A 16,011-nucleotide genomic window follows, 5' to 3' on the forward strand; every position below is an offset into this window, starting at 1 on the left:
AAAAAAAAAAAAAGGTCCTCATTATAGCATTATTTATAATAGTGAAAACTTCATTCCTTTAATAATTAGTTTAGTTACTGAGTATCTTATATTAGCATATAAGATACGGAGTATCTTACATTAGCATATAAGATATGGAGTATCTTACATTATCGTTTATTCTAGGTGGTGTGCTAGACACAAAGGATGTAATATTGAACAAGCAAGACCAGTTATGTGGTTCAGAGACTGAGGGGTTTCTTGGGACTCAAACTGAAAAAGTTGGTCATTCTAGGTAGAACTCAGCCATGATGGCACTTAAATGGAAATGTTTATGAAGTTCTAATACAAACATTTAATAAAATAAGGGCAAATCAAAAGTAGAAATGTAAAAACTATTAACAGGGGATAGTACTTATTGTAAGATCAGAAGTAAAAAAAGAGCAGTACACACTGAACACTATTAGAATTGTACATATGGGGCACCTGGGTGGCTCAGTGGGTTAAGCCGCTGCCTTTGGCCTAGGTCATGATCTCAGGGTCCTGGGATCGAGTCCCGCATCAGGCTCTCTGCTCAACAGGGAGCCTGCTTCCCTCTCTCTCTCTGCCTGCCTCTCTGTCTACTTGTGATCTCTCTCTGTCAAATAAATAAATAAAATCTTTTAAAAAAAAATTGTACATATGTACATGAAAGATTTAAAGGCAAATATAAATAGCTCATTGTGATTATTTTTCTTATTTGAGCTTCTGATAATGTTCAATTTTTTTAAGAACTGAAGGAAAAATTCATTCTAAAGAAGTTACCAACACTTTGATTTTTATTTTTTATTATTTTTTTAAAGTAGGCTCCACAGGAGGCTTGAACTCACGACTCTGAGATCAAGACCTGAGCTGAGATCAAGAGTCAATCGCTTAAACTACTGAGCCACCCAACACCCCAGTTACCAACATTTTAGAAAACAATTATAATTAAATGCACATAAATGGGCCAAGCAAGTGAGTTCAGGAAAATGTCATTGGTCAACTGGAACCATCAAAAACTGATAGGAAAGTTTTAGCTGTTTTCGGGATGTGTATCTCTTAAAAATTACCTTCTGTTTCAGATTTTTGCCACATTTTTAGAAAATTTGCAAAGCTGTCTGTTCTACCAAGTTCTAGTTGAACTACAAGGAATTGTTCTGCAAAAGATGGGTATCTTTAGTCCTAATAAAATATGACATAATTTGCCGGGAAGGAAAAGTTCAGTTTATAATTTAACAGAAGGCGGCAGGCAGGCGGATGGTGAGTTCCTTAAAGGCCAGAATTCCACATTCCTAGTGCCCCAAACAACAGCGACCAGTTGCCCCCGGTTTGCTCACGAAGCCGACGTACTGAACACTGTCTACTGTACCCTTGCGCACCCGGGGTTTCTTTCAATCTCCATTCCTAAGGCATCTGAAGACGGCCCCGATGAGGTGGGGATTGATGGGAGCTGTCATTTATGAACCTCCCTGTATTTTACTAAAAATTGAGCTTTTATCTATTTTGTGAAGGGAAAGTTTAAAGGTTTCATCAAGTTTTCCAGGAGCTCTAACACCCAAAAAAGGTAAAAATGTACTATTCTCGGGGCACCTGGGTGGTTCAGTGGGTTAAAGCCTCTGCCTTCAGCTCAGGTCATGATCTCAGGGTCCTGGGATCGAGTCCCGCATCAGGCTCTCTGCTCAGCAGGGAGCCTGCTTCCTCCCCCCTCTCTCTCTGCCTGCCTCTCTGCCTACTTGTGATCTGTCTGTCAAATAAATAAAGAAAATCTTTAAAAAAAAAAAAAAAAGTACTATTCTAGGGTGCCAGGGTGGCTAGTTTGTTAAGCAGCCGACTCTTGATTTCAACTCCGGTCTTGATCTCACGGTCATGAGTATGAGCCCTGCGCTGGGTTCCGCTTTAAGCCTCCTTTTTAAAAAAGTGCTACTCTAAATAAGTAAACAAAATGATGAGATTTCCTAATGACTTAGAAATTTAGTAACTATATAAAAGCCATTCAGTGAGATCATGGAACCAAAGAAGTGCTATAACAAACTTAAAACATGCGTGAAGACAATCAAATTCCTCAACTCTAGGTTAAATTCACGCTTGACTGTGAAATAGCACAAATCCATTCGAGGCTTTACTGCTAGCAGTAATCAACCCGGTGAATAACTACAGAATGCCCCATGCATCATATAGCACTAAAAAACTTCTGATGACAACGCTGTGTTTTTTTTTTTTTTAAAGATTTTATTTATTTATTTGACAGACAGAGATCACAAGTAGGCAAAGGGGCAGACAGAGAGAGGAGGAAGCAGGTTCCCCGCTGAGCAGAGAGCCTGATGCAGGGCTTGATCCCAGGACCCTGAGATCATGACCTGAGCTGAAGGCAGAGGCTTTAACCCACTGAACCACCCAGGCGCCCCGAGAATAGTACATTTTTACCTTTTTTGGGTGTTAGAGCTCCTGGAAAACTTGATGAAACCTTTAAACTTTCCCTTCACAAAATAGATAAAAGCTCAATTTTTAGTAAACCCACTGAGCCACCCAGGCGCCCCAACACTGAGTTATCTTAAAAGTACTTGGGGAATGTGCTATTTTAAAGGAGCCAAAGGAAAAAAATTATTTATTCATTTTATAGTCAATGTGTCAGGCACTAAACTAGACACTGAGACTGCAAAAAGAATATTTAGATCGTCTAAGAAGCGCAAAGTCTACTGGAATAGACAAAAGTAGAAAACTATAATCATTTATAATATAAGCAGGTGGAAAAGAACAGTTTCCTGGAAAAGCAAGAGTATTTCTAGAAAGAATCGATACCTGTGCTGGGGTAGTTTCCCTGCTATTAGAAGTGCAGGCAGGGCTAAGGTTTCAGGCGGTGGGGATGTTTACCAAGGCACAGATGGAATCTTCCTGTGCACTGAGGGTGGAAGGGAAAAAAGACTAGCGGAAGATAAGATCCAGACTGGAAATAACCTGCCGTGAATTGATGATGAACTTGGATGCTTTCCGGAATACAAAAAGCTGCAGCCACTGAAGGTTTTTAAGGAGTTACTTGAAAAAAAGTTGGGAGTTGTGAAAGGTAAGTCTGGAACAATGTAGAAGATAAGAGTAATGTGGGAAAGAACAAAAGAGATAAAAAAAAAAACTTTACGTGAAAGTTATTTTTTCTGACAAAATTAATTATGCCTCTTTTCTGGAGTTCAGGTTTTTATATAGGACTTTACAAAAAAGTGATACGTATTTGTCGTTCAGAGCCTTAATTCGCAGTAGCGTTCACAGTTCTCAGACAGACCTGTCACAGGCCTGCCGCTGGTGCCCGAGCGGCACAGCCCGGCCGCCTTACCTGTCCCGTTACCTGTAACAGAGAGGCTCGGCACCGCAGCGCTGCTCAGCGGGAGGACTGGATTGACCGTGAGGGTCGTGGCCGCGCTGCTCGTCACAAGGCTTGGTGTGGTCGCCACCTAGAGGTCAGAAATGGGAATATGCAAAAGCATTTTAAAAAAATCAGAAAATGTATACCAATACTGAAGATGTATTTTGCCTGTAACAGTTTTTAAATTCCAGATACAAAAGAATTAAAAGGGCCTAAGAGGGAATAATTTTATAATCATCTTTTGATCTTGGAATTGAGAAAATAGACATGTTCAAAGGCTGCTATTAGAAGTTGGTTTTCTTTCTGATAGGAAAAGTGGCTTTGCCCAGGTTTTAAAAAGAAATAATTTAAAAATTCCTAAATTTCAATGATGGTGAGTCAGAATTACTCCAAGTAAATAAAAAATATTATACCAATTATCAACTTAATCTACACAAGAAAACTATTCAACAGGATCCGAGAATCAGGGAATCTTGGATTGCTTTTACTTTTGGTCAGGTGGAGACAAGACTGTCTTGTTTTTGTTTTTAATGAAATGATATTATGGAAAGAATGTGAGGCAAATTTTTTAAAAGCTTGCAGTTTCTTTTTGAAATAACATAAAATACTTCTACAGTTTTGTAAGAACTTTGTAAGAACTACACTGTCTTCCTTTCAGTAACAAATAGATCCAAAATACAAAATAGCCACCTACATAAAACAGAACCGTATCTAAAGACTATCTTTTTCATAACTACTATGTCAGGAACTTCATGATTAAAGCCAACCACTCACCAACCACAGCTTTCCCTTAACAACCAGTACGCGCTCTTAATGAGGACTTTAGTTTAAAAAGCAGTTTTCGAGTGATATTCAAATATAATAAGAACAAATTAATAAGGGAAGATCAAAAATCCAAACCCAACAATCTGCTTCTCATCTGTGGAATCCTGGTTGGAAATACGGAGTCACATTTGCCATCATCCTTAAGATCAAGGGAGTACATGACCGCTGCATGTTCCCTCAGTTCTAGAATACTCTTCCAAAGCAATGCGTTCAAGTTACTCAATGAGGTCAGCAAAGAACAGTCCCACATATGTTTGAGAGTGAAGACGGGAGATGGTTGAATTCATACCAGTGCAGAGCTAAAGGTTATATGGGAATTTACTGTCACCTCTTCATGTAAGTTTAATAAACTGGGTTTTAAAACCCAACATGAATATAGGGGCACCTGCGTGGCTTAGCCGATTAAGCATCCCACTCTTGATTTCGGCTCAGGGCGGTGAGACTGAGCCCTGCGTTGGATCCGTGCCGAGTGGGGAGTCTGCTTGAGAACCCCCACTCACTCCCCCTCAAAACAAAACAAAGGAACAACAACAAAACCCCAAGACCCAACATGAAGAAAAAGCAACTAAAGATTTTTTTTTCAGGTAACTGGAACCCAGCAAATCTGCTCCCACAGTTCCAGAGTAACCTAATAAACTACATCAGAGAAGAGAATAATGAAGCAAGCCACCATGAAACAGGAAAGGATTAAAACTGCTCACTTTAAAAAAGAAAGATCACTAAGTTCTTGGCTTAATGACAACATGAGATTTAATTACTTTAGTACCATTTAATTTTTTTTAAACCTCCGTTTTTTGTTTTTTTTTTTCCAGATCTTATTTAGTTATTTGTCAGAGAGAGAGCGAGAACACAAGAACGGGGAGAAGCAGGCTCCCTGCTGAGCAGGGAGTCTGATGTGGGACTTGATTATGACCTGAGCCGAAGGCAGACGCTCAACCAACTGAGCCACCGAGGTGTCCCACTTAATAACATTTAAAATATTAATTTACATACACTTACTCAACGTGACCATATATATATACAATAAATTACTGTTAGGAAGTAAGTCAATTTCACAGATATTTATAAAATTATAGAAATCCGTCCTTGAGCTTGCGTCCTCTATTTTTTATCCTTACCAGTGAGGTCGGACTGGGGAAAATTGCTTTGATAGGTGAACTGCTGGTTCCACCACTGCTTGGTGGGTTGATTCTTTTTTCTTTCTGGCGACGGTTACAAAACCAAACACGAATCACTTCCTTTTCCATACTGAGCTGATCAGCAATCATGGTGATCTCTTCCGAGGTAGGCTTTTGATTCTAAAGGGGGAAAAAAAAAATCATCTTTTGGAATACCTTTTTATTATTTTAATTAAAAAAATTTTTTGTGGGCGGGGGACAGCTTTTTAAACTACTGACATAAATAAACTAATGGGGAGGGACAAATCGGAGAATGAAGCTGGGATACCTCCGACCAAACTGGCGGCTTTTAACGAAGAACTTCTACAGATAAACATTCTAATGAACATATATTTATTAAACTTATTCATATTAATTAAGAGTAAGTTATTCTTTTTTTTTTTTTTTAAAGATTTTATTTGTCAGAGAGAGAGAAAGAGAGAGAATACAAGCAGGGCAGCGACAGGCAGAGAGAGAAGCAGGCTCCCCACTGAGGAAGGAGCCCGACACGGGGCTCGATCCCAGGACCCTGGGATCATGACCTGAGCTGAAGGCAGAGGCTTAACCAGTTGAGCCACCCAGGCGCCCCAAGTTATTCTTGAATATGTATATATATATATATGTATATATATATATATATTTTTTTTTTAAGATTTTATTTATTCATTTTGACAGAGAGAAATCACAAGTAGACGGAGAGGCAGGCAGAGAGAGAGAGGGAAGCAGGCTCCCTGCTGAGCAGAGAGCCCGATGCGGGACTCGATCCCAGGACCCCGAGATCATGACCTGAGCCCAAGGCAGCGGCTTAACCCACTGAGCCACCCAGGCGCCCATGTATATATATATTTTTCTTAAGGGCTATCAATCTTGAATAAAATTATCAATTTTATTCGGTTTATCATCAATACAGCTTCGTTATCTCAGCAGGAATTTAAGAGCTTCTCATTGCTTCATGACGTGCCTTCACCAGGACAGCGAGGCCGGCAATAAGCCCACTGGGCAGGAAGGGCGGGGATTCACAGATAAAGGGACTTCAGCCTAGGAAATCCAGTAACTTGACCAGTCACACGGTTCATAAAAGTGGTCGAATGGATAAAGATTCCTGACTCAGTGTTCCTCCGGCCTTTTCTACATTAGGGAAGTCAAAATGTGACGGGAAGCTCAGACCGCGATACCCCCGGGCAGTAACTAACAAACAAACAGGCCAACCCGCTGTTGGCGATGCAAGGCCCGCAGCCTGCCGGTACCAAACGACTACTCCAGGCGCCCAGACACTAGAATTTAGTCACACCACACCGTCCGTGTGTCGCCGGATCTACCTTGAGGTGTTCCCTCCCTGGATGCCCTTGCTCGAGCGCTTCCTCTGCTTCCGGTGCTCCCCCGCTCTCCCGGGCAGCTGCTGCCTGTCCCACTGGGGCTCACATGGCCCGAGCCCGGGCTCTCCTGCCCCCTGCGCGCCGGTTCTGTTTCCGATGTTCAGTAACCGGCTTTGCCCACTGTTCTCCACTAGGTTACGGGACTGAGGCCGACAAGTCCGTCTTTTGTCACCTACAGCACCGAACATTACACAGACAGTCATATGTACACCAGAAGTAAAAGCCTAACCTCCAAGAAACTCTTCTCTAAGGCCACACGGATGTTGGTCTCGATGCTGGTGCGTTTCTTCCTCCTGCGGTTCAAGCCTTCCATTCCCAGCCCTGGAGAATTCAGGGCACTTGGGCTGGAGAGACCTGAATCAGATGAGAGGTTCTCTGTAAGAAAGAAGAAAACACAGAAGTCAAGTTAGGGGAGCGTGATTCATGCACGTGATACATATATTAAGGACAACAAAACTGACAAAAATATGTAAAGTTAAAAGCAAGCACGGGAAGGTTTTCATAACCTACATTAAAACATCATTCTCTACCATAGATCTTTCTAAGTAAAGTTTAAACGAGGTTCGGTCACTTAATAGTCTAATGGCCCTGGTCATGTCACAGACATCTCTGCGTTTCTTTGCACTGGATGGAAAATGAGATCTTCTCATCTGTGGAATTCAGTTAGACTGCTCATGCTGAGGCCTCCCCCCAAGCTATGGAAGTAGATGGTCCCAGGGTGGCTATGACAGGTCTGTCTTTTCCAAAGACCTGACTTTTGTTCATATCTACAGGGAGAACCACGGTCTAGAAGCTCTCTGTGGTTCCTTACGGCTCTCAGAGCCTGTGATTCTGTGACTCAAAATCCAAATTTTCCAAGAGGAAATCTCAGTACAAAAGACTGAAGTTAAAACCAGCAGTGCAACTTTTTCTCTATGAAATATTACTAACAAAACCAGAAATATGATCAATAGTAAGTTTACGATGATCCATCAAGGAAGAACCTATAAATATGTTTTTCAAGTGTATCTAAACACAGGACTTCTTATCCTCTTGCTTCGATTATCCCTATCAAATACAAGAAATATTCCAAGGCTAAAAATCATTGTTCATTGTGTACTTTGTAATTACTAGAGCTAAGTGCATGACTCTCTGACTTACGGCGTCATAACTGACAATGACCCTTCCAACATGAGTGAGCTTCGATGTTCTGAAGTACCAAGAAAGCAACAGGAAACATAAACCCACGTGTAAACATCTGATGCAAAATTCCATTGGACAGTGAGGAAGTGTCTTATACAGTCACTCACCTGCATCATTTAGCCACTTCTCCAAGAGTGGCTTTAGCTTGCACATGTTCTTAAAGCTGAGGTTCAAGGCTTCAAAGCGAGAGATGGTCGTTTGGCTGAAGTCATTTCCATACAGTTTACCCATAGCGAGCCCAACATCGCCCTGCACGGTAATACAGAGCAGGAGGGGGAGAGGAAGAGAAGAAATTTGTCTCACTAATGTCCAAAGTCCTCACTCAAGGGTGCTGCTGCAGAAACTGTTCTAAAGACTCAACAATCATTCCATTTACCGGGTCCCACAAATGCATCCAACCTTGAGCCAAGCACAGCATTCAACAAGGACTGTTACTAGGCCTTAATTATGACAAAATTCGTAACTTCTATTTTTCTCTCTGTTTTGAGTCTCTTCTTGCTACCTCATGTAACAATCAAGCTATCAAATATTTCTAAGTTTCAAAAGACAGTGCTGATATCCTATCAAGCCCCTTAACTGATGCAACTACAATGATTTAAATAATCCTTAAAACCAGCTACCTGTATGTCCTATAGAGTTAATAGATGTAAATGCTTAGATAACTTCAGGTACTTCTGAACTAGCCAAACTTCCTATAAATCACTTTAGAATTTAGAAATAAGGCTTCACTTTCCCTGCACCTTCCTCCTGCCCCCCATCAAGTATTTCTGGAAGCAGTGAAAAAAATCTATTTTCCACCCTTAGTTTGGATTTCAAAGTTGGTTACAAAAACAGGTATCCTAAAAGACTACTTTTGTAACCATTATAGAGACAGAAATTCACAGTAGAGAGGTTTGACCCACTTAGTTAAACCTTCATGGGCACTGGAAACTTGGTAACCTTATAGCAATAGAACAATGATCCCCTGAATATATTACAAAAGATGTCTTTCTTTATAAGCCTATAACCTTTGAAATGTATACAGTGCTTTTCTTCCAGCTGAATCTCTCCTGTTAAAGCTGAAAAAAGCCGTTATCTTAGTAGTTATTTTATATACAGGTAATAGAAACTCATGGAGTTTAAATGATTCATGCTCTCATTTCAGTTAGTTTAGTGGCAGGACAGAAAGGCAACATTTCTAGTCCTAAGTACTACACAGCCAATTCTACCATGCAACAGCCAACTCCCAACAATTGCAGCAACACTTATTTTGAACTGAGATTATCCTAGTCCTTGGATACCCCCCAGCCCTCCCAATCTGATACTATATCATTTATTAGCACCTGCATCTAGGTGGTAGTTAAGGAAAGGAAAAAAACCTCCCCCACCCCGCCCAAGATTTTATTTATTTACTTGACACAGAGAGGGAACACAAGCAGAGGCAGTGGGAGAGAGCGAGCAGCAGACTTCCCACCGAGCAGGGAGCCCGATGAGGGACTCGATCCCAGGACCCTGAGATCATGACCTGAGCCGAAGGCAGACGCTTCACTGACTGCGCCATCCAGGGGGCCCCCCAAAAAACAAACATTCTCAAGAAAACTCCATTTTCTTACTGGTGCGCAACTTCTGATAAAAAGTTTAACAGAGGTATAGGTTTAAATGTTCAAACTAGGGGTGCCTGGGTGGCTCAGTGGGTTAAAGCCTCTGCCTTCGGCTCAGGTCATGATCTCAGGGTCCTGGGATCGAGCCCCACATCGGGCTCTCTGCTCAGCGGGGAGCCTGCTTCCCCCTCTCTCTGTCTGCCTCTCTGCCTACTTGTGGTCTCTCTCTGTGTGTCAAATAAACAAATAAAATTTTTTAAAAATGTTCAAACTATATGATAAAATGAGGTAGAGAGAATATCAGAACTTCAACTCATGTGGCTACATAAACTTGAATTAATTCAAATCAAATAAATTAAAAACTCAGTTCCTTATTAGCACCACTAGCTGTCTGTCAAATGCTCAGTAGCCACAGGTGGATAGTGGCTATTGTACTGAACACACAAATACAGAACTTTCCCACCATCACAGAAAGTTTCATTGACAGCTTTGAACATACAATCTCTAAGAGCAGAAATGGACTGCTTGTTGATTTCCTTCCAATTATAGTAACACCGAAAGAACCAGGATGGTGTGAATGGGGTATAACTGGTGTCCATTACATTTATATACAAATTATCTGAAGACACAGGTTTATCTATATCGGTATCATTATACATTTGTTAGATCTTACTTCAGTCAATCAATAAATATTCACTACAAACATGCTTTGTTTGTCACATATATGCATGTCTGGGCCACTTTATTTGTTTAGATTATAGATTTCTAGAAAGCTGAGCCAACTAAACCTTGCAATTCTCTGAGGAGAAGAGCTGCTGTAGTAGTCAGATGAAAATAAATGTCTTCTGACATCTTATCTGCATAATTTGCTAAGAATTTCTCAAAAACTTCTGTAATATCTTTCTATGAAAAGTAACACTATTGGTAAGTATACAAAAATAACACATCAAAAATCACATCATTATAAAAATAAATGTCTTAAATGGTGGCTAGACATAGAGCCATGCCATCAACTATCCATTTGAGATTTATAATACAATTTTACTTCGTATTTTTAAAAATTTTAAAAAGATTTATTTATTTAAGAGAGAGCATGTGAGGCGGGGGATGGTTGTGCAGCTGAGGGAGAGAGAGTCCTAAGCCGATTCCACACTGAGTGCAGAGCCTGACATGGGGCTCGATCTCATGACCCTGAGATCATGACCTGAGCCAAAACCAAGAGTTGGGCATTTAACCGACTGTGCCATCCAGGTGCCCCTAAATTACTTAAATGAATAAAAAGCAACAGGCCCCTCAGTTAATATACTAATTTTCATTAATTTTATATTTGCTCAGGTCAGTGCTATTACTACCATGTTGGGTTCTTCCTCACAAAAGTAATGGCCTCATACATTATCTGAATTCTATAATATCTCTGATATGGTTTTCTTTGACAAGATTTTATTTACTTATTTGAGAGAAACAGAGAGAGAGGAAGAGAGAAGGGCAGAGGTACAGAGACCAGCAGACTCCCCACCAAGTGAGGGAGCCTGACGCGGGGCTTGATCCCAGGACCCTGAGACCATGACCTGAGCTGAAGTCAGGCACGGAACCACCTGAGACCGCCAGGAGCCCCTGATACTTTTTAAAAGAGCAAAGGCTGCAATTAGGAAATAATGAATCTACCGCATGTGACAAAAGTGTTAGACTCTGGTACGCCTCCCAACTATATAGTGGCACCCACAGCAATCTTTTAACCAATTAAGTAAATAGAAAATTATTGTTTAGGGTATGCCTGGGAGGCTCAGGTCATGAGCCCAGGGTCCTAGGATCAAGGCCAGTGCTGGGGGCCCTGCTCAGCAGGGAATCTGCTTCTTTTTCTGCTCCTCCCTCCCTTCATGCTCTCTCGCTTTTTCTCTCTCAAATAACTAAAATCTTAAAAAAAAAAAAAAAATTGCTGTTTAAAACACTTACTAACGTGTACATGGGGGTTTTTGTTTGTTTAACAACTATCCCTGTGTGTGTATATAAACAGGATACAAAGCAACCTTTGAAAAACTACAACTGGGATAATGTGACTTAAAAATAAAGGTTGAGGGCGCCTGGGTGGCTCAGTGGGTTAAGCTGCTGCCTTTGGCTCAGGTCATGATCTCGGGGTCCTGGGATCGAGTCCCGCATCAGACTCTCTGCTTAGCAGGGAGCCTGCTTCCCTCTCTCTCTCTCTCTGCCTGCCTCTCCATCTATTTGTGATCTCTCTCCGTCAAATAAATAAATAAAATCTTTAAAATAAATAAATAAATAAAAGTTGATTTTCCCATCCTGCGCCAGTAATAGGTGCTGTAATCCACGCAGTTAAATTCTGCAAAATGCTGCCACTGGTATGTCAAAGTCATTCTGAAAAATCAGGAAGAGTCATGCCAGATAACAGGATAAAACCAAAAAGCACCAGACCATAAGGAAGCTCCTTTCCGTAAAAAGAAAGAGAAAGTTAAGAGAAGGAGAAACAATACTAGCAATGTGTTGGCTCAAATGCCCCAGAAAGGCTAAACGCTATTTGGGTAAAAGTTAAAAAAAAAAAATTTTTTTTAAAGATTTATTTATTTGACAGAGATCACAAGTAGGCAGAGAGGCAGGCAGAGAGAGAGGAGGAAGCAGGCTCCCCGCTGAGCAGAGAGCCCGATGCGGGGCTCGATCCCAGGACCCTGAGATCATGACCTGAGCCGAAGGCAGAGGCTTTAACCCGCTGAGCCACCCAGGTGGTTCTAGCTTTCTTTTTTAAAAACAAGCCAGATCGTTGAGATATTTCAAAAGTACTGAACTCTATGAATTGTAATTTGTTTGCTCACAAAGATAACGACATTTTCTCTAAAACTGTATCTACTTAAAAAATCGTTTCACGTTCCTAATATGTAATTAGTTTCTTTAAGCAAAAATAACTTACCAAAGAAATATAAGGAACAAAAAGTCTGTTCTTAAAAACAAAGAGGAAAGAGGGATATCATCCCTGGTTTTTGATCTACCACAACAGCGCATACTTTACTTTCAACTGAAAATAATTTGGACAGTGTTTAAGTAGTGGCTTAATCTTCACATGGTAATTATATTCTAAGAAAACAGCAGGTTTTTCCTGATTCCATAAAAACACCCAATCCTCTATACTTCGGCAACTGTTTTCCATCTAATGATCTCATATCATTTTACATAACTGCTACGCGGCTTAATTCTTTCCCTGCTTTCAAAGTATCATTTGTGACCCCTTCGTCGGAGGTAACCGTGGTAGCACTTGGAACAAGAATGCCGTATACCCAGATGCCTGTTCAGACCGTTAAACTTATTCCACATTAAAAGCCCTCTGCTAGGTGACATTAAAAAAAATTAAATTTGGATTTTGATTAATTCTGACTTTTCAGATTTAACAGATTTCTATTTGTTTACTTTCAGTTTGGGCTTACTGTGTGTGTGTGTCTGTCTTTCTCCACTGGCCCCCTACTCTCTCCCAAAACTCTGTTTGAAACAAGTCTCTCAGACTTTTCCCTGCAACCTTTACTCAGAGCACCAAGGCCTAGAATCAGACATCCCGCAGATAAAACCCTCACTATAATTACAGTATTCCCAAACATAATCTTTTAAACTCTCACCTTTTATTGGTCTAATTATGACTTCAGAGGCCGGTGTTCTGAGAGCCATCTTAAAGATTTTAACCTAACATTGAAGATTAAAGATTTAACCTGACATTAAATCATAAGTTGATACGGACTATATGATTAGCAGTCTAAATCTACGAACGCAGAGAACGGCTGAGAGCAAGTTCCCAATCTAAAACTAGGCGACACCAAGGCCGGGGAACCTTCCGCGTCCTACCTGAGTGAATCCAAGTTTGATTCGTCTTTGTTTGAAGGTCTTGGCAAACTGCTCAAGCTCCTCAAGGTCACTGGGCTCCTCCAGGCTGGGGGTATCGATTCGCTTTGGTGTCGTCTGGCTCTGGGGCAGGGCCTGGATCGGAGTGGCCGCTATCGTGCGCGTCGGGGTTGCTGGCTGTTCCGGGACAGAGGGACACGAGAACAAGCGCACACGGTGACCCACTGGCATGAGCCACGCGCGAACAACTTACGGAGCAGCAGCCTTTGTAAGAATTACGTGGACCGTGGGACCCGCGGAGGGCACAGCGTACCCGCGCCCGGCGAGGAGGGCGGCGCGCCGGCCCGTGCGCCACGGCCACGCTGACGGTTAGACACGTCCAGTCCCGGAGAAAAAATGAACTACTCAAAAATGAAACCCATTATACTCGGGTTTCCAAATATATGGTGCATAAGATACTTATGTTCAGAGCATACATAACAAATTAGACTATTTTAAAGAATCCCTCCATCAATATGCCACTTAAAGTGTAAGTTTCAAAAGAGCAGGGACCACATCCGTTTTGTTCATCACCAGCACATCTCCTACTTACAACGCAGTGTTATAAAACCAGTTTAAGGGGACAGCATATCACCTACAGTTTAAATGACTTAGCTGCTTTTTTTTGTATATCTTTTCGTAGACCTACACTTCTTTACTTTTTTATGCTGCTTTTCATTTGTTGCACTACATTTATTTAACCTCTACATGTATCTCACACAAGTTCTAAGTAATTTTCATATCTTCAATAACAAGTCCTGCATCTCACACATCAGAGTAACTTTTATATTATTAAGACACTGGAAGGGTCCACAGGGCACAAAGTCAAACAGTAAACTTTGTTTTTACTCAAGTATGACTGACGTAAAAGAAGCTGTATACATTTAATGTGTGCATCTTGAGGAGTCAGAAGATAAGGACACATTCATGATTGGATACTATCACCATACAGAGTGCCCTAAAACCTACTCATTACCTCTACCAGGTTCTTCCCAGCCTTGGATCTACATTCTTAACTTCAGAGATTTTAGAGAGAGAGAGGGAGAGAGAGAGGGAACACAAGCAGGGGGAGCGGCAGAGGAAGAAGCAGGCTGCCCACTGAGCAGGGAGCCCGATGCAGGACTCGATCCCAGTCCTGGGATCATGAACTGAGCCGAAGTCAGATGCTTAATGACCGAGCCACCGAGGGGCCCCTACATTCTTAACTTTAACTGTAATTATAATATATATAATTTTATGCTCTGCTTCATAATTATCATTTTCAAAGGCTGACTGAGGAGGTATTATCATAACTAACTTAACAATTTCTTCATTACTAGATACTTTTTTCATTTATGTTTTCGTTAAGATAGTTACCACATAACATAATGAAAAGCTTTATACATATGATTCTTTTTCCCACCTTTGTAACTAGTTGAGATAAATTCAGAAGTGATTTTCTATACCTGGATAAAGGGCACACCATAAATAATTCCATGGCTTTTGATACACATCCTGTTGGTTCTCACTATAAAATGCTAGTTTCTTCCACATGATTGTGGTAGCAGTTTTTAAAGATGTATTGCTAATTAAAGGAGTATATGGTACTTCACTATTGCCTTAATTTGAATTTCTTATTACTCAGAAATTTTCCCATGTGTCAATTATTACCTGTATTTCTTTATCAATCAATTTAGATCCACAGCCATGTGTCTATTAATGGTCTCTTTATTCTAATCCCTGTGGAGCTCACCAGATGTTAGAGAGTAATCTTTGTTGCATTAGTACAAATAGATTTCGCAATCTGGTTTTTTCCTTTTCTTTCTCAGTGTACATAGGTTTTAAACTGTCATTTGGGTGAACTTTTTTTTTCTTTCTAATATTTTATTGCTTCAAATCTGAGAAAGCTTTCACTTATTTCTAACTCAGATAAAATTCCTTTAACAGTGTGTTGGCTTCCTCTCTGTTTTTAAACATTTATTTAAATCTATCTCGAGTTTATCTGAAGACATGAAGGTATAATCTTTCTTCTTTAGAAGAAAATACTAGATTTCCTTATTACACAAACATAAGGCTACTCTGTTTTGCCCCCAAGCCTGACTGGCACCTGCCGGTGTGAGTCTCCGATCGGGGAAGGTGCCGCCCGACTGCAGCCGAGCTGCGGACTCGAGCCTTCCTGGGAAGTCGCCCAGCTGAGGGCGTCGGGCCGGCGGGACGGAGCCCGCGGCTGCGAGTTTCCTTGAAATTTACACGCGTCCTACACCGCAAACCTCAGCCTGGAGAGTGATGTGCTCCTTCCAACCCAACCAGCCGGCCCAGAAACCACGCGGTCGACACGGCCCAGGCCCATAACTGGAGTAAGCGCGTCTCTGTCGTCCTGTCTCGGTGAGGACAACCAAGCTCCTCTCCCTCAGACGCTGCTGACGAGGCGGGTCGTTCACCCCGACGGGGCGCGAGGAGCCCGACCCGCACCTGCAGCTGCGCGCGCCCCGGGGACCCTGGCTGCCGGGCAGAGGAGAGTCTCGGCTTTCCAACTGTGACTTCATCTCTAGGCTTGAAGGAGCCCGGTCCTCCAATGAGAAAGGACTAAAAACAGCGTGGGTCCCTCTTGGTGAGGTGCTTACAGATAAGTTACCCCAACTCCAGAAACCTCAGGCTGCACCGGGCCAAAGCTAGCAACA

General features: G+C 41.5%; 1 protein-coding gene across 3 annotated transcripts in view; it reads right to left on the reverse strand.

Moving 5' to 3' along the window:
• Positions 1–16,011, reverse strand: part of POU2F1 (POU class 2 homeobox 1) — a 175,134-nt gene that overhangs the window by 10,901 nt on the left and 148,222 nt on the right. For 2 of the 3 annotated variants that reach the window (XM_044266996.1, XM_044266997.1), the window contains exons 9-13: positions 13,316–13,489; positions 8,003–8,144; positions 6,943–7,088; positions 5,299–5,478; positions 3,338–3,443 (exon numbers count right to left, since the gene is read on the reverse strand). In XM_044266996.1, coding sequence (XP_044122931.1) covers positions 3,338–3,443; positions 5,299–5,478; positions 6,943–7,088; positions 8,003–8,144; positions 13,316–13,489 — 748 coding nt within the window. Of the gene's footprint in view, positions 1–3,325; positions 3,444–5,298; positions 5,479–6,942; positions 7,089–8,002; positions 8,145–13,315; positions 13,490–16,011 lie in introns of all 3 variants that reach the window. The other variant, XM_044266995.1, reaches the window with a different exon arrangement.

Source organism: Neovison vison, chromosome 10, assembly GCF_020171115.1.
Source record: "Neovison vison isolate M4711 chromosome 10, ASM_NN_V1, whole genome shotgun sequence".
NCBI classification, from domain to species: domain Eukaryota; kingdom Metazoa; phylum Chordata; class Mammalia; order Carnivora; family Mustelidae; genus Neogale; species Neogale vison.